At 33.9% G+C, this 20,059-nt stretch overlaps 1 protein-coding gene across 5 annotated transcripts in view; it reads left to right on the top strand.

The window, feature by feature from the left end:
- NOL4 (nucleolar protein 4) overlaps positions 1-20,059 on the top strand; it is a gene marked incomplete at both ends in the record, with an annotated part of 392,149 nt that overhangs the window by 120,554 nt on the left and 251,536 nt on the right. For all 5 annotated transcript variants that reach the window (XM_082668191.1, XM_082668190.1, XM_082668188.1 and 2 more), the window contains 3 exons: positions 7,497-7,608; positions 8,633-8,745; positions 14,947-15,079. In XM_082668191.1, the coding sequence (XP_082524317.1) occupies positions 7,497-7,608; positions 8,633-8,745; positions 14,947-15,079 (358 nt within the window). The remainder of the gene's footprint in view (positions 1-7,496; positions 7,609-8,632; positions 8,746-14,946; positions 15,080-20,059) is intronic.

Genomic DNA, 20,059 nt, shown 5'->3' with positions numbered 1-20,059 from the left:
CTACTAATATTTAGTAACATTAATTATGATTTTTCCTTTTGCTAAGACCTTAGGGAACTTAGGACAAAATGGTGTGATTTTGGTTGATAAATCTTTTGATTTTAGCTTTTTCTGCTTTGCTAATGCTCATGATTTACCCATGTCATGTGATGTCTCTATTTCAGCTCATGTGTTAGGTTCAAATCTTAACGCAACAATAACTTCTCTACTGGTGAATTTCTTTGAACAATTAGAAGTCTTTTTCCTTTAGAAATAGTTTACTTACACTCCTTCTTGTATATTCTATTAAAAATGGAAATCCTCTGCATTTAGTTCCTGGTTGTTACAGTGTTATTGCAAAGCCATTACTTTATTCATTTCTTTAAATTAATTTTTATTGGAGTACAGTTGCTTTACAGTGTTGTATTAGTTTCTACTGTACAGCAAAATGAATCAGCCATACAAATACATACATCCCCTTTTGGATTTTCTTCCCATTCATGTCACTGCAGTGCATTAAGTAATGTTCCTTGTGCTATACAGTAGGTGGTTCTCATTAGTTATCTATTTTATACATAGTAGTGTATGTATGTCAATCCCAATCTCCTGATTCATCCCACTCCCCCCTTCCCCCTTGGTATCCATACATTTGTTCTCTACGTCTGTGTCTCTACTTCTGCTTTGCAAATGGGATCATCTATACCATTTTTCTAGATTCCACACATATGTGTTAATATACGATATTGGTTTTTCTCTTTCTGACTTACTTTACTCTGTATGACAGTCTCTAGGTCCATCCACGTCTCTACAAATGACTCAATTTCGTTCCTTTTTATGGCTGAGTAATAGCCCATTGTATATGTGTACCACATCTTCTTTATCCATTCCTGTGTCGATGGACACTTAGGTTGTTTCCATGTCCTGGCTATTGTTAATAGAGTTACTGTGAACATTGGGGTGCATGTATCTTTTTGAATTATGGTTTTCTCTGGGTATATCTCCAGTAGTGGGATTGCTGGGTCATATGGTAGTTCTATTTTTAGTTTTTTGGGAACCCCCTACTGTTTTCCATAGTGGCTGTATCAATTTACACTCCCACCAACGGTGCACGAGGGTTCCCTTTTCTCCACACCTTCTTCAGCATTAGACAACCCTCAGATTGGGAGAAAATATTTGCAAATGAAGCAACTGACAAAGGATTAATTTCCAAAATATACAAGGAGCTCATGCAGTTCAATATCAAGAAAACGAACAACCCAGTCAAAAAATGGGTGGAATACCTGAATAGACATTTCTCCAAAGAAGACATATAGGTGACCAACAAACACATGAAAAGATGTTCAACGTCACTAATCGTTAGAGAAATGCAAATCAAAACTACAATGAGGTATCACTTCACACCAGTCAGAATGGCCATCATCAAAGCCATTACTTTAGCAGTCAGTTCTGCTGGAACAAGACAGATGGTCAGTTAATTTCCTCCAGGTGGAGCTCTGTATTGTAACTGCACAGTCTGATGTGCTTCCTGTGGAACTCTGTAACCTGAGACAAGGTACAGGGCCCTTGACTGGCCTTGTATTCAAAAGGGTCACATCAAACCAGTCAGAGCATTTTATACTTACAAAGAATCTCACACCAGGGAACATTATAAACATTTTAGTATAATTAACCTATGCTGTAAGGTTAATATTCCCACTTTTTATGGATGAGACAGTCTCTTTCAGTTTTAATACTGATGACCAGGAGAGGCTATAAAATATGGTGATTAAAAGTGAATAAAAGATAGGCTCTGAAACCACATTATCACATGAGTCCTGTCTCTTCTCCTTGTTTGACAAATTATACAACCTCTCTGAAGCATAGTTTCCTCATCTGTTAAACAGAGATTATGATGGTGATGATAGTAATCTATTCTGGGACTGATGTGAGGATTAAATGATAAAATCCATATAAAATTCTTACTTGGCATAATTATTATTAAGCACTCAATCAATGGGAAACAAACACACGTATACTCTTTTAGGAAGCATTTCCTTTTGTGTAAAACAGCCAAAGCAAGTAATAGTTGTCATACAGTTAATGAGAATCCTAATTTAGAGAATTGTCAATTTTCTACCATTTCAGGAGCCAGAGAATTGCAGGTTTATGGACAAGCTGAGTCAATTTTGAGGGCCTTCCTATTGAAAATGTTCAGAAATTAAACACTGTTAAAATTAGAGGGGAAGAATGCTTGGGACTGAGGAAGTGGGACAGGACAAACAGTCCTGTTTCAAAATTTTTGTCTGTTATCAATTTTGCTCATAATTTATAAAACCTAAAGGCTCAAGTTAGTAAGATACACTTGCATCATGTAATTGTGACGTACAGTCTGGCAATGTACAGCAAAGGAACAATTTGTTATTAAATTATTTTGGTTAATTAATTTTTAAACTTTTTTCTAATTTTGTATTGCTTCATATGTTCAGATCCAAGTAAGAAAGGAGACATTTCTGGAGATAAAACTGTGCTATTCAAAAGTAAATGTAAGAAAACTTTAGGAATTATATATATTATCAAATTTATAAGATGAGATTTGCAAACTAACTTGACTGCGATTGATTTTTAAAATATCAGTTCTTTTCAATAAGTTACAGTTTTACCTTAACCAAGCTGTTGAGGGGAAGGTGAGTGGCACTTGAGAACTGCCAGAATTTGGTTTTATAAACGTCGTGTTTAAAAAGGTACTGTTTCTTCTTCCTTCAGAAGACAGGGACATGGCAAGGTAAAAATGCTCATCCTCCTTTCAACTATAATATTTGTCAGTAAACTTTTCAGAAATGTATTCCCATTAGTTTTTAAATTTTTTTATTTTAACCTACAAGTGCAAGATCAATAGCAGTGCTCCTTATGGGATTTAATCATGATACCCTCTTCAGGTGCATAGGTTTATCATTAGATCACTAACATCATACTATCTTTGCTCTAGATGCTGATTTGGCTTAGTCCATCAAAAGATGCTGCAGTTCAATTATTTTTATGAAGACGTATTACCATATTATTTAATTGGAGAGGTGATTTCTACTTCTAATTTAGGATGATAATGCAATTTATTATTTCTGCATTACTGATGAATTCCAGTCTTAACAGACTTAGAATGTAATATTTTCATTGAAAACAGTATCAATGTTGTCTAATACACAGTTGAATTAAGGTCTTTAGAAATGATAAGCAGTGAAAAAATTGTGTTGTGCTACAGCATTTCCACCCCTCAACCACAGCTAATTCAAAGTTAACAAATAGCAACAACAACAAATCTTCAGCCACAACTCAAGTTTAAGGAATATTTAAAATGGATAACCAACAAGGACCTACCGTATAACACAGGGAACTCTGCTCAATATTCTGAAATAACCTAAATGGGAAAAGAATTTGGAAAAGAATAGAAAAAATAAATTAATTTTAAAACTTAATATGTGTATCATATAGAGCTTTGTAGCTATAATACTTATTATAATAAAAAATAACAGTGATAGCAGAAAAAGAAGAAGTTCCCAAGTCCTGACTTTGGTAACACTTTGATACTTTGGTTTTTTTTTTTTTTTGAAATACCAAAGTTTTAAAAAATCTATTTTGATGTTCCTGCTTTCCTTGGATCCTACGCATTTGTCTAATCTGTCTGTTGGATGAACCCACCATCGTCCCTTCAATGTATAGAAACAGACCAGGATTTGAGAGTTCCAGGTTCAATTTCCAGCTCTTTGCTTTGCCCTCTATTGTGTAACAATGGTGATTCATTTAACCTCTTTATACCAGTGGATCCCATTGTCAAAAAATTACTGTAAAATCTATTTTAGCCACTGTCTAAAATAATGGATGCAAGCCCCGATGAAAACTATTATATAAATCTAAGAAAACAAGTCTGGATTCCTAGAAAATAACATTTCTAGGAAAGGGATGCCTCACAATTATTTACATGATAAATAATGTGAGATCTTTGGTTTATAAGATTCAATATGGCTATGTTCTAGTCCTTCCTTTGGATGTTTATTTCTGTTACAGGCAATATATGTGACTTGTCCCATGGCAGTTGTTTTTTGTTTGTTTGTTTTAGTGTTTAATTCAGAAGGAGCGAGACTAATATCCATTCATGTGATGTTTTGTTTCGTATTCCTCACAAGATGCAGCATTTCTGTGTTGATAAACCAATTCTAAGGAAATACTCTCTCTCTTTCCCAAATATAAAGATGTTTCTAAGAATGCATTTTTCAAGTGAATATTATCCTCACTAGTGTTCTAGAAATGTTCTGTACTGTATATTCAAAGTTTCTAATTGTCTTAGAAACTGTTTGTTTCTAAGAAACTGTTTGTTTCTAAGAAATTGTTTGTTTCTAATTGTCTTAGAAACAAACAAGTGTTTAGATTTGAAAAGTGGGTCAAGGAAATAGACATTTATGAATGACTATAGCATTTTATATCATTAATTATAGTGTTAGTAGAACGGTGTTTCAAGTATCTGAATCAAAATGTTTTGCAATTTCTGTCCCTTCTATATTTTATTTGCACCTGCTTTTACATGTTGTATGAAGAATGATAGGACTTTGATGAATAGACAGCCTAGAAGAACACGTCCCTGATTTTATCACCGTTTATGAACATCTATTTAAAGTTGATTTAGCATTTCAAACACTCACAGAAACAGACCCTTTCATTAGAGCAAGAGCCATAGGAGCATTTAGCTCAGGCCTCAAGTTCAAGAGTCTTCATGTAGGCTTTCTGTATAATCTCTGAATGGGGTCATGGAAGGATATTGACAGGACCACCACAGTATTTCATTATGGGCTTTAATTGTGAAATGCACTTATTCAAATGCACCATAATTTTAGAACTTTTAAAGGACATCTCATTGTTTAAAAATGTTCTGAGAACTTCAGCAGTGAAGGTTGCCCAGGACCCTTAATTTCAAAGAGGCTGCAGAGGAAAGAGCCGAGATAAAGAAAAAGGAATCATTTTCCCTCTTCACCTCCATGGCAGGAAAAATATTGTTTCAGAAATGAGTGTGAGACTTTCTGAGGGTCTCTTCTCCCTGTGCCTAAGAATACTCTGAGATCCTTGGGCCCCAATGAACATGAGGTGGGGTAGAAAAGATCTGATGAGAGTGGGGTGTCTCAGCAGGTCTCCCTATAAGTGGGTTCTGAACACCAAGAAAGTACCCCCAAATAAGGGATTTTATCCACTTATATAACATATAGTGCCCAGAATAACACCACAGAGAACAATGTGATATAATACTTACTGAAAAATCTTTTCTAAGATACAAGGTGGGACTTTATATATTTCATTCACACATGTACACATAGCATATTTATCCACTTATATTTGTGGTCAATACAAGTACCTGTTTTTCAGAGTAAAAGTGTAAAGGAAATATAATATGATTAATGATTCCAAGAAAAAATTGATTTGGAGCTAAGTAGTGCTAGGACAAATAATACAATTGAGTCAGGTCAATGATAAAGCTCTCTAGAAGGGATTTCTACATAAGTGCTTTATTAGCACTGAGAAAAGGGCAGATTGTGGAGAGCATCAGGACCGTCGAAGCAAATGCAGCATCTCTTTAACTCCACCAGTTGGCCATTTTTTTTCAATTGAAGGTTTCTCTTTTATTTAAGGAGAGAAGAGCCTTAATAGAAATCCTCTATGAAAATCAATGGAGCATTCTTCTCAAATCCTGTTTGTTAATGAATTTACTGGTCAGCTCTATTAGTTCCCATGGATTATAATTCCATGTGAGTTAAAATATGAAGTATCAGACTGGGCATGAATCAGAGACTTAACTTCTGAATAATTGTAAAAAAGGTTTTCAGAGAGTCGGAAAAAATGATCTCTAATCAGATAAATAAATCAGATTAAAGTGTTAGATCCCTCTGTAAAAATAGATGAATAGGAATCAAATTTGTGTGTGTGTGTATGTGTGCCTGTGTGAAGAGACAAAGAGAGTGATCGAGAATGAGTGAACATTTATATTGCATTTATGTATTTCTTTATTCAATAGCTTATATAAAATATTTTGATGAAATACTTTCAAATTGCTCTGCTTCTTTTCTCCCGCAGTTCCTTGTATAGTACAAGGAAGTTTGTTTTTTTTTAAACTGGACAACACCTTAATTTACAAATGATAGTTATATTAAACATCAGTTTCATATTCCAATCCCAGTAGAGTCGACTGTGGATTACCTGTGTACGAATCATCCATGGCAGATTTTTAATTGTAGACTTGTTCCTTCTCTTTGACATTCTTACAGCTTCTTTTCCCTGAGAGTCAAAGAGATAGACTAAGCGATGTGAACTGATTTTCACATGAAAATCAGGGAAAAATATGCTTTACAATTTTGGATTTTAATATGTGAGGTTTCCTCGATGCTGTGCTCCAGCAAAAGTTAACCCCATCACCATTAATGGAATTGGCGCAGATTTGCACTCAATTATATGCAAGGTGCATATTTTCCTCCTTCTACAAGCTTAAAATACATCAACGTTCATAACAGCTCTGCATGCACCTGAGGAATCGTCTATGGCAATTATGTCTGATTTACAACTCATTTATTCCTTTTGCTTACCTCATATTTCATGGACCAGTGTCAGTGACAGTATGGTGGAAAACTAATGCCCTGCATCAGACTTCTTAGCGGCACCGTCAGCTTTTATTTAGAGATGTTTAACAATCTGTCAGTTTCACTTTAGAAATCTTTGCTTTCTTGAGAGAAATACCTTGGTTTTTGAAAAGGTAATATTTAAAGAATCACTGACAAGAGTATTGATTTCTAACTTGATTCTGGATCATGGTTCTGAAAAGAGAAGCTCTGTATAGGGCACTGGAAAAGCTGGCTCTGACAATCAATGTGAACTATTGTGGACATAAATTATGAAAAACTGACATAAAATAGCAACTGAAATAGGTGGCCAGAATGCATTCCAAGTGTGTCATTTTCTGTGGAAGGGATGATTCACTGCAGTAAATAGATACATGAGTTCTGTTCAGATTATTTTTTATCTTTCCTTAAAGTACTTTGAAAAGCAATAATGAAGAAATGCTTATTACTGCAAAATCCAAAGTTTACTGTTTCACCTTGGGGCTAAATTTTTTAAAATATATGTAAAATTGGATAAAATTTTAATGGTGCTAGCAATAAGTTTAATTGCCAAAACAATCGTGGACAAATTTTAATGAGGAAAATTCACTAGAGTATCTGTACACTGGGATTATTTTTCCTAAAAGAAATGCAGAAATATAAACAGTTCTCCATCCAGATGTGGTTGATTTTTTTCCTCCACATTGCATTATTAGCAATTATTAAGAGACATGCAATCAAGTTGGATAGATATTTCTTGAAATGATGCATGATATGCAGTGCATGCTTTCATTGTGCTTCCTGCCATTATGGAATAATGCGTCTTATTTGGAAATACAATGATCACTTCTGTTGAATCATGCCCAGTCAGCTTATATAATAACACCTCTATTTTGTGAATCATTTCAGATTTCAGAGAGCTATGCCTTCCTACCAAGAGAAGCGGTGACACGGTTTCTAATGAGCTGCTCAGAGTGCCAGAAAAGAATGCATTTAAACCCAGATGGAACAGATCATAAAGGTAGCCGCAGTGTCAAATAGTGAGATTTCAAGTAATTTTATTCATAATGGCAATTTATACCCCACATTTTTATAAGAATGTGGTAGACAGAAACAGTTTAACGAGTCAGATCGTCTCATGTATTCAAGCAGGAGACAGTGAATGTTGAAGATTCACTACAAAGCAACTCAGTGTCCTTTCTCAGAAGAAAAGCAGTTTTGACTGTAGCAAATAACTTTTTTCCTATAATAATATTTAATTTTCATTTATTGTGTGTATTTCATGGTATTTCAGATATTTTCAGCAAGGAAATTGATGTTCCATCTGTGTTCTTTTAAATCTACCAATTTCTTATTTCTAAAAGTAATGAATAGTATGGAGTTCTTTCACCGAAAATTTTTACAGAAAAGTTATAGTTTGGCTTTGGCTTTCATTAAAAATTATTTGGATTATTTTCCTAATGTATGAGTTTCTCTCAGAGATTAATCTCAAAGATACATTTAGGCTAGCCTATTCCCTTGTGTTGGAGAATGGGTGGAACAGCAAAAAATAAAAAGTAAATTTCCTCTTGTGGTCAAGTAGTCCCTGTAGAAAGCAAATTTGGGGACTTCCCTGACAGTCCAGTGGTTAAGACTCACTGCAGGGGGCACGGGGTTGATCCCTGGTCAGGGAACTAAGATCCCTCATGCCACACGGCACAACCAAAGAAAAGAAAAGTAAGTGTGCAGCAAAGGAGAAAAATACAAAAATACCAATAATTTTGTTTAATCACTCTATTAGTGTCACTCATTGTTATCCAGGATATCAAAAATCTCCCCTTGTAGTTAGAAATAACAGATTTATCCATAGTGCTAATTTGTCCCAAAACACCTTTGTTGAATCTTACCAGTTATTTATTTTTTCTACAATCCATCTCTAATGCTACCAATCTCCTAAACCCTTGGTATCTAGAATCTTATTTCAATTTGAACAAATTGGATCATTCTGAAATTACAGGTAGAATGCAGTATCACTTTCATTACCCATTAAAAATGTTTTATTCCAGATAATGGAAAACCTCCCACTTTGGTGACCAGCATGATTGACTACAACATGCCAATTACCATGGCCTACATGAAGCACATGAAACTGCAGCTGCTAAACTCACAGCAAGACGAGGTAAAATGGAAACATGTACACTTATATCACGAGTCAGAATGAGGTTTGATAACCATGACTGTTGTGTTAAGCAGGATGGCACTTTGAAGATGGTAATTTATTTATTTTTAATGAAAAGAGTGTCACTAGGACTGCACAGATAGAGAAATATGCAGAAATTTCTAGTGCTCAACAGAATACCCTATCTTACCACTTCTGCCTTAGTGCTGTGTGGGAATTTGCTCATTCCCCAGAAACATTCATTTTCCTTAGTAGCCCACCATCGAGCTAAACCTAGGTAAAGTGCTAGAAAGTTCAGGGGAGAGTATTCCAAATAAGTCTGTATCTAGGGAAGTTTTAGTACTAAGGCTATTTTACCTGGAAATCAGAAAGTTCAATTTCATAGGTATTTCAAATATAACCATTTCCCCACCATCCAAATCTTGTGTATGTTTTAAAGTTGTTTTTCAGTTAATCATTATCCTAAGTATTTGTTTGTCTACTTCTCTGCATTTTCTACAATTTGTGGTGATTCTTCTTAACTAGAGATTTTTTTGATGTTTCAAATTATTTAATTTGTATAGTAAGAGTCTAGCAATGTGCTTGTTGGCGTATATTAGATACTAAATGCATATTTGTTAAATATTCTTCCCTAAAATATTAATTAACTCACCAGTTTTGTTGAATTATCTCAAAGGTAGGGACTAAGTTATATATATATACCCTGTGTATATTCCCCAAAACACTTATAACAATATGGGCTTAGTAAATCCTTGTTAACTAGTTAGTAGCCATTAATTAATATACACATTCAGAGTAACTATATTAGGGATAGTTTCTCAGGCTAATACATTCTCTCCTTTCTGAAATTTCTATAGAACAGGAAATGCGGTTAAGTATTTATTTTTAAATACAGCATTATTTGGTGAGATATATTTAAATTCTTTTTTTTTACATCTTTATTGGAGCATAATTGCTTTACAATGATGTGATAGTTTCTGCTTTATAACAAAGTGAATCAGTTATACATATACATAAGTTTCCATATCTCTTCCCTCTTGCGTCTCCCTCCCTCCCACCCTCCCTATCCCACCCCTCCAGGTGATCACAAAGCACCGAGCTGATCTCCCTGTGCTATGCGGCTGCTTCCCACTAGCTATCTACCTTACGTTTGGTAGTGTATATATGTCCATGCCTCTCTCTCGCTTTGTCACAGCTTACCCTTCCCCCTGCCCCTATCCTCAAGTCCATTCTCTAGTAGGTCTGTGTCTTTATTCCTGTCTTACCCCTAGGTTCTTCATGACATTTTTTTTTCTTAAATTCTGTATATATGTTAGCATATGGTATTTGTCTTTCTCTTTCAGACTTACTTCACTCTGTATGACAGACTCTAGGTCTATCCACCTCATTACAAATAGCTTAATGTCATTTCTTTTTATGGCTGAGTAATATTCCATTGTATATATGTGCCACATCTTCTTTATCCATTCATCCGATGATGGACACTTAGGTTGTTTCCATCTCTGGGCTATTGTAAATAGAGCTGCAGTGAACATTTTGGTACATGACTCTTTTTGAATTATGGTTTTCTCAGGGTATATGCCCAGTAGTGGGATTGCTGGGTCATATGGTAGTTCTATTTGTAGTTTTTTAAGGAACCTCCATCCTGTTCTCCATAGTGGCTGTATCAATTTACATTCCCACCAACAGTGCAAGAGGGTTCCCTTTTCTCCACACCCTCTCCAGCATTTATTGTTTCTAGATTTTTTTGATGATGGCCATTCTGACTGGTGTGAGATGATATCTCATTGTAGTTTTGATTTGCATTTCTCTAATGATTAATGATGTTGAGCATTCTTTCGTGCGTTTGTTGGCAGTCTGCATATCTTCTTTGGAGAAATGTCTATTTAGGTCTTCTGCCCATTTTTGGATTGGTTTGTTTGTTTTTTTGTTATTGAGCTGCATCATGTGCTTATAAATTTTGGAGATTAATCCTTTGTCAGTTGCTTCATTTGCAAATATTTTCTCCCATTCTGAGGGTTGTCTTTTGGTCTTGTTTATGGTTTTCTTTGCTGTGCAAAAGCTTTGAAGTTTCATTAGGTCCCATTTGTTTATTTTTGTTTTTATTTCCATTACTCTAGGAGGTGGGTCAGAAAGGATCTTGCTGTGATTTATGTCATAGAGTGTTCTGCCTATGTTTTCCTCTAAGAGTTTGATAGTTTCTGGCCTTACATTTAGGTCTTTAATCCATTTTGAGCTTATTTTTGTGTATGGTGTTAGGGAGTGATCTAATCTCATACTTTTACATGTACCTGTCCAGTTTTCCCAGCACCACTTATTGAAGAGGCTGTCCTTTCTCCACTGTAAATTCCTGGCTCCTTTATCAAAGATTAAATTCTTTTACAATTACTTTGTTAACTTTGTTCATAAAACACAAATCAATTTTTTTTTTTTTTTTTGCGGTACGCGGGCGTCTCACCGCTGAGGCCTCTCCCGCTGCGGAGCACAGGCTCTGGACGCGCAGGCTCAGCGGCCATGGCTCACAGGCCCAGCTTCTCTGCGGCGTGTGGGATCTTCCTGGACCAGGGCACAAACCCATGTCCCCTGCGTTGGCAGGTGGACTCTCAACCACTGCGCCACCAGAGAAGCCCAGAAATCAAATTTTTGATTTTCCTCTTTGTGTGAGCAGGTTTAATCTCAAATCTATGTTTATAAAATTGTTTTATCTCAAGATTTTATGAAAAGTACACTCTGTAAGAATATCTGTATTAGTGCAGTGGCAGTATCAGATTCCATATTATTAGATAGCTGTATATAAATGATTGAATAACTAGTAATAAGATCATTCAAAGACAGGAAAGACAATTAAGAAAATATTACTGTTTATCCATCCCTGAGAATAAAAATATTATTCCCATGAGTCATCACATAATTGAAAATCTTTTTTAAAAACTCATAAACTAGTTAGAGCTGTCAAATTATTTGTAGGAAACTCATGTAGATATTGATCTGTTTATTTCTAGGCCAAAAAGTAAGATTAACTTTGTGCCAGCAGTAGGGTCCACATATGCTAAATCCTTCTGGCTTCTAAAAAATCCTAAGTGTTTCACGTAAGAGAGACAGATCCTTTTAAATTATAACTGGGTTAGGAAAATAACTCTTATCTTTACATTTCAAAAATGCTAACTTGGGTGTACACTGTCTTAAAACTATTCATATAAATGATGAGTTAGATTATTTATGAAATTTTTGAAATTGTGATTATTGAAAGAAAGGAAGGTGGTTAAGTAACATAAGTCATGTTAAAATGGAAATCAAGTAAGATATTCCTTTGTGATGAGTTAAATTTTAATAAATGTTTATTCAATTACTTCAATCAATATTTATTGAGTACCTTCTCTGTAACTGTCACTCTTATAGGTAATGGAGATAAACAGTGAATAAATTGACAAAATTCTTGCCTTTATTAAGCTTATCTTCTAGTGGTGGTGGGAGAACAGACAATAAAGGAAGTAAATAATGAAATAATGAAATAATGAAAATATTTATATAGGACAATACTAAATGCTATTCAGAGAGATAAAGAAGGCCAAGAATGGGAATCCCTTTAAAATTACAAAATACTGTATCCAAAGTAAGGTCAGTTGACCTTCTTACAAACTGTTGATGAGAGTTTAAACCATAACAAACTTTCTGGGGGAGAGTTTGGCAATAATTATTTTAAAACTTTAAAAAGTTATTTATATGCTTTGACTAAAAATTTATACTAAGGAATTTGTTGCACAAAACAATTTAAGTGTTAGGATGTTTATTGTATTGCTAATAGTGATGGTTGGAAATATCCAACGGTGAGGAATGTTGAATCTGCACTGTCCAACATGGTAGCCACTAGACATACAGGGATATTTAAATTTAATAAAAATTAATTCAAATTAACTAAAATTAAATTGTCAGTTCTTTAGTCACACTAGCTACATTGATTAGCCATAGTGTGCAGTTTGTATTAACCATTCTATAGAACAGAGACTGCAGCCTCAATCTTTGTGTCTAGATCTTCTTAAACATACACACACATAGCCTCACACACATAGCTTTTACACATAGACACACATATATATATATACATATACCTCATATATCTCAGATGGTTGTGTGTGTACGTACACACACATACACATACCATGGAAAGAGTATTTTACTAGATTACATCTAGTTAGCTCTTTGTAGGGTATATAATAAATGCTTTTATAAAGACTATGTTCATATAGTATCCACAGCTACTTTATAAACACATATTGATCATCTTTACCATTACATTTATTTTTGTATGTGTTCATATAATAAATATGAATCTTACATACTGTAGAATTTGTTACATATTCTATATAACAATATCAAACAGTTTTGTGCTTATTATGGATCTGACATTGTTTTAACTACTTTAGATATATTATAGCCCCTCAATCTTTATATAGCCCTATGAGATTGATACTATTATTTCTCCCATTTTATAGGTGAGGAAACTGAGGCACAGAAATGTTAGGTAATTTGCTTAAGGAGACACATCTAATAGGTGGCAGAGTATAAATCTGAATCCAGGCAGTCTGGTTCCAGAGAATGTGCTCTAAAACACTGTGGTATTACAGACACTCTATAGAGTGTATATAATGGATATCTATATCATCTAGCTATGTGTGTGTATATATGTACATATATGTATATGGTACACATTGATAACATGGATGTGTACACTGAATTCTGTTATTTTTCTTCTCTTTTGAACATATGTATTTAATATTTAGATGCTTTGGATTTTCTTAGAATTTAGAATTGGAGATAACATAATGTACCGAGAGGGCACGTGGCTGGGAGAAGTCTGTGTGGCTGATTGCCCAGAGGCCTCCCAGGGTGGCATTTCCTCGCTGAATTAATGAAGAGCTAGTGCTACTCAGTAGACCCAGACACAATCAGACCGTAGGTAAGGGAAGAACACCCAAATCACCTGGGCCTGACCTAGGGATCAGAATGCCCGTTGTAAGTCTGCTAGAATGCTCCTGTACCTTAACCATAGCAACTTCTTTGCTGATGCCAAGATGTCATTTATGAAGCCAGGGGAACTCTTCCTATTCAAAGAAGCTCTTTTCTTAAGTTTGGGAGACATCATAATGAATCCCAGTTCTGGTATATAATAGTATAATAAATTACTTAACAGCTCTGTGCCTCAATTTCTCAATCTGTAAAATTGGGTAAATGCTGGCACCTAACTCACAGGCTGTGATGAAGATGAAGTATGTAAGCAAATATAAATTTGCTACTGCTACTGGTAATCATTACATTAATGTTAGACTTTCAGATCAAATGTTTACAAATTGAAGTTAAACCTGGTGGTTTCAATTAAACATTTATGATATTTTACACAGGTTTCTAAGGCCTTCCTGCCTACATAAGCACAGCATTTGTCCAAAAATCAGTTCCGCAAAGCAAAAAAGGAGTTTGCTTCAAGGAAATGACTATAGCAACATAGCATAGATTTGGTTTAAGTTAATATTTGACAGATTTTGATGAATTGACCGTTTGGCAAACTTGCCTTTTGGTAATTTAGCCATTTGCTGATCTGGCTTTTGGTAAATGGATCTTGCACACTTTTACCTTGAACTTTTTGTGGTTGCAATGCCATTTATATTCCCTTGTAAAGAAAGAAAGGTTGTGCTAAGATTAACTTGTTTTCCAGCAAATGTGGACTTTGAATCTAGCCATGTAAGTTTGTCTGTTTTTAGATTCCATTTTGTTTACCAACGAAAAATTTTTAGTTAAGATTTTTTATTGCCGTGTCAGATTTTTGCTTATAATATTTTATTGTCATTTATTTAAAAAATTAAAGCATGTATTTCTTTTTATGCTATGTTTTGTGATTGACTCTTTTAGGAAGTTTTTTACTAATTAAAAAAAATCCATTCTTTCACTATTCAGATAATTCCTCAACTACGTCCTTCCTAAATACATTATTTTTTGTTTTGCATCTTTTACATAGAACATTGAATCTTCACACGTTTTCAAATTTCTTATTTGTTATTTCAAGAATCTATTCATGTGTAACATTTTACTGAGTTCTGTAAAAGCTTACTAACTGGCTAAACTTTAATTGACCCTATAGATAAAATGGTCATTATCTGAATGTATTATATTTTATGATACTTGATGATATTTTAAAACAATTTTCAGGATGAAAGTTCAATAGAAAGTGACGAATTTGATATGAGTGATTCAACACGGATGTCAGCTGTGAACTCTGACCTTAGCTCCAATCTTGAGGAAAGGATGCAAAGTCCCCAGGCTCTTCACGGCCAGCAGGATGGTAAGGCTTTCAAATTGAGCAAACAAACAAATAAACAAAACAAAACATTAACAAAAACCTGAATCAGAATTTGTTAAAACAACTTCTTCTTATTCTTGTGTTAATTTTTTATCTGTTTCCATGGAGACTTTTTTTCTGTGCACTCAGGTTATATTATCTGCTTCATTATCTTTAGATTCAAGTATCAATACTTGGTTTAAAACTGCAAATACTGGTTATAAAATCCAGGCTTGCCCATGTTTTGCTGTCTGAACTTAAAATGAGCTCTATCAATGTAGTTTGGGTTTCTGTGATGTCTTCTGGCTTTGGTTTCTTGGGCCATTATTCTCCTGACTGAATTAAGAGTTTAAAAATGGTCAAAAGATTAATTTGGATGTTTTAATTTTACTAAAAGACAAAGTTTTTGCCAAAAACAATTGCTATAAAAGGACAGTTTTACCATAGGGATTTTGCTGGGTAAGAAGATTTTTGCTGCGATTTTGAGCTATTTTATTCAGCTGTAAAGGAAGGACAGATGGTGATCTTTTATTCCTGGGTCCATTGAAGATTCCTGAGTCATCCTACTCTTCTTGATAGAACAGTTAAAGCAGAGAAAACTGGACGTGTAGAGAAAGTAGACTTAGCAGTTAACACTTTAGGTCTAGTATATCCAGAGATCTTTTAAAACTATCCTTGTAGATTTTTGTCTTTATAAATATAAAATTATGTATGTAAATATAAAATTATGTATGCAAGTAAATGTACCTTACTTGGGTAATTGTGGATGAAAATTCAGGGTTACAAATAGAAGGAAATTGTCCAGTTTTATTCAAAATTAGTTTATTATTCCTGTAATTAGCAAGTTTAAATGAGCTTTCTGGCTGTGTATTTTTGTGCCTACATCTGTTGAGAACAAAAAAAGATCTTTCCTTGCTTTCTCTGACACTTGCTGTTAAAAACTGGTTACAAAAGATTGCTGCATTTCTAGCTGCTGTTTGTGTTCTTATGTTGTCATATTAGAAATCCCTAATTTTAAGCATACAAAAAGTCTTTAAAAAGGCAAGGGGGCTTTTGTTCCCACTTCAGATGCGTCTAAAAGATGTTGGTGTCCTTGTTGGCATGAGTTACGAGGAAGAAGCAGTACATTGATCATCAGCGATTTTAAAATCATATATTATTCACTACATAATAAAATAGCTATTGCAATAGAAATGACATTTATTTGGGAAATTTTTAAGAATGTAGTTCTTCTGGTGTGGGTATAAATTACTTTTTTTCTTCTAAAATATTAGTAGATCTTCAGATTTTAAGTTTTAATGGAAAATGTGTAGCACCAGGATGATGGAATAACTCCCTCCCTCTCTCTCTCTATATGTGTGTGTGTATATATATATATATATATATAACACTGTAACTATATAAAAATAATTATATAACTGTATATAACTAATAACTATATATATCACACTCTATTAATATTTATCCATGTATTTTGCCTGTTTATACCATCATCTTTTTTATTCCTTAATTTTGAGGACCATAGATAATAAGAGGATATCTCTTATGACAGAAATTCTTTGTTTTCTTGATTGATTTGTTTATGGTGGATCTTTGGCTAGGGGACAGCTGATGTGATATAAATCTATATCAATACAATGCAGTGGAATAATGTCAAATATTGCTTCCTCTTAGGAGAAAGCACTTTCTCATCATACATTGATGTATGCCTCAAGGTTAAGGACTTACCTAGTTGTTCCTTCTCCAACCTAAGCCTAAGCCTTCCCTTACATGTTCAGTGACTTCTCTTCACGCTTCTCCTTGAGAAGGAAAGTCTAGGAAACACTGCTCAATCAACTTTCTGAGATTGTGGAAATGTTCTCTATTTGCACTGTCCAGTACCGATAGTCACTATGGCTATTGAGTACTTCACATCTGACTAGTACATGGAGAGACTAATTTTGATTTTATTTGACTTAATTTTAATTAATGTTGATTTCTATTTCAATAGCCACGTGTGGCGGGCGGCTACTTTATTGGACAGTGTAGTCTAGAGCATTATTTTATTTTGACTTGGCAGTTAAATTCCTTTCTCTGCAGCCTTGGATTAGATGTGTCTGAAGTCTTTGGAGAAATTGTAAGAGAAATTCATATTGTAAGAGAAATTCATTTTTTAACAGCTGAAACTCCAGTTTAATGTTCGTAAAATATGAACAATATAAACTTTTGAAGGTTGAATTTAAATGTTCTATTTTCATTAACACTAAGTGATTACTGTTAAGATATTATTGTAAAGAAATTGAAATAGCATATTGTGATTTTTTAGGAATCCTTCCCACTAATTATAACACAAGTTAGTATAACAATGTGTTATTGGACGCATATTTCCATAAAATAGAAAAAAACTTTTTCAGTGTTCATCTCACTATGGTTATAAAAGATCTGAAATCTATTCAATACCAAGGGAAAGAAAGAATATAAAATATAGATCATTTCAGAAATATAATTATCTTATGCATATTGGGGAAAGGGAGGAAAAGAATGGAAATATCTTGCCACCAGGCTAGATAATTAGGTAAAGGTGAAGAAGACACAAACCAGAATGAGGAATTTGGTAAACAGAAAAATGTGTCAATTGATGTATAATATTCAACTTCTTTTGCTTATTTTAACTTTATAATGCTCCCCTAACTCAATGAAAATATGAAGATAGAAAATGCACAGAAACTTTGAATCTTTGCATAGGAAGCATTTTACCCTCATTTTAAAAAATTGAAATCTAATTTACATATAACATCATATTATTTTCAGATACACAACATAACAATTTGAAATTATCACCACAATAATTCTAGTTAACATCCATCACCACATATAGTTACAATGGTTTTTTCTTGTAATGAGAACTTTTAAGATCTACTCTCTAACTTTCAAATATGCAATACTGTCTTATTAACTCTATGCTGTACAATGTAGCCCTAGGACTTATTTATTTTATAACTGGAAGTTTTTATCTTTTGACCACCTCACCCATTTTTTGAGTAAAATATATTATGCTATTTAAAACTTTTTTGCAGTCTTAAAATAATACCTTTAGTTTAAAATCATTTAAAGATTGTATAATTATTTGAGTTACTCATGAAAGCGTGAGTTCCTTTAAGCTGCGGTGGAATATAAGGGGCTTACTGTGAAAGTAAGCTCTGCTCTATAGTGGCTGGGGTCGATGGAATTCCAAAAAGCGCTCCTGGTTCGAAAAGCTTAAAGGTGCTCTGTACTCGAATGTTCATCAGTTTGTAAGTGTTCTTGTTCTGCCATCCATTTCGATGGATTATAAGTAGGAATACTGTCACTTAAGACTTCTGTCTTCCAATCTGAGATCCTAGAAATTTGTTGAAACATGGATTAGCTCAAAATAGTATTCTTTTTTCTTAATCAATTATTTATTCTGAATTTGTACAGTCTAAAAACAGCTGATTTATTTTTTGTTGTCGTCTTAGGTTGTTTATTAAAAGATGTCTGGCAAAAGTGTCAGATTTAGAAACAAAGATACAGTGCAAAATAAATATTCAACTTCTTCTGATAGAGAAATACTTTTCTAAGAACCATTTTAATTGCTTTTCTGAGTTAATAGCATACTGTATACTATTGATATTTTTTATAAGGGAATATATGTGCTTTTTAAAATATCTATATATTTTTAATTTATTTTATTTATTTTTGGCTGTGTTGGGTCTTCATTGCTGTGTGCAGGCTTTCTCTAGTTGCAGCGAGCGAGGGCTACTCTTCGTTGCGGTGCATGGGCTTCTCATTGCGGTGGCTTCTCTTGTTGTGGAACACGGGCTCTAGGTGCATGGGCTTCAGTAGTTGTGGCACGTGGGCTCAGTAGTTGTGGCTCGCGGGCTCTAAAGTGCAGGCTCAGTAGTTGTGGCCCACAAGCTTAGCTGCTCCGCGGCATGTGGGATCTTCCTGGACCAGGGCTCGAATCCATGTCCCCTGCATTGGCAGGTGGATTCTTAACCACTGTGCCACCAGGGAAACTCAAAAAATATTATTAGGTTATTACCAGCAAACGATTTCTGTATTTTTAAGTCACAACAAATTGTATTTTCCCTTTTGCCAATTTTTTTAAGATTATAGGAATACAAAAGGAAGTCGAAACCTTCAACTCTTTGCACATCAGCTGAATCAGCTTTAAAAGTAAGGGACTGCAATAGAAAAAAAAAGTATGCATTTCTCTTTGGCCCTCATTTTGTTTTGTTTTGGTTGTGACATTACAGGATATATATCCCTTAGGAGAATGTGTTGAACTTGCCTTGTCTCTCGACTCAATGAAGTTATGTAGATATACTTTTTAACATAATTTTGTTTTGCAATATTTGGTATTTCACTAATGTATCAAACAATGACTTGTTTATACATTGAAAATTAACAATGTTCCATGTGCCAAGCAAAGCGTTGTAATGTCTAGAAACAACAAAAAGGGAGAAAGACTTGAGAGTTAAGAATTCTCTTAAAGCATTCATCAACATTTACTTGAATTTCTACCCATGATGGACTTGTAAATAATGTATTTAAGGCAACTTTTTCATTCAAAGATGTATTTGATAATTCTAATATCATTTAGAAATGCATAGCTCATTTGCCAGAATTTGAAAATCTTCCTCTTTCTGTATAATGTTTATATTCTAGAAATGTTTTGATATGCTTCAATTGGTTAGGCCATTTTTGATAAACAGGAAAAAATGAATTGGAATATATTGGCTAATGTGCATACAAATATTAGAATACTGTGTGTGTATATATAATCATATATATGTCTTACAATAATGCTTAATTATAATAGACTTAGAAGAACTTTAGGTCTTACTTCACTGCTAAGAGCAGGTAAATTTTTTACATAAATATCAGTTTAGTGAAAATTAAGTAATAATTCATATAAGCTATTAATATATTATAGGTAATTAAATACAGCCATGCCTCATTTTATTGCTCTTCAGTTTATTG

This window comes from Grampus griseus, assembly GCF_964374135.1.
Source record: "Grampus griseus genome assembly, chromosome: 12".
NCBI lineage: Eukaryota > Metazoa > Chordata > Mammalia > Artiodactyla > Delphinidae > Grampus > Grampus griseus.
This window is presented reverse-complemented; position numbering and strand designations above follow the sequence as displayed.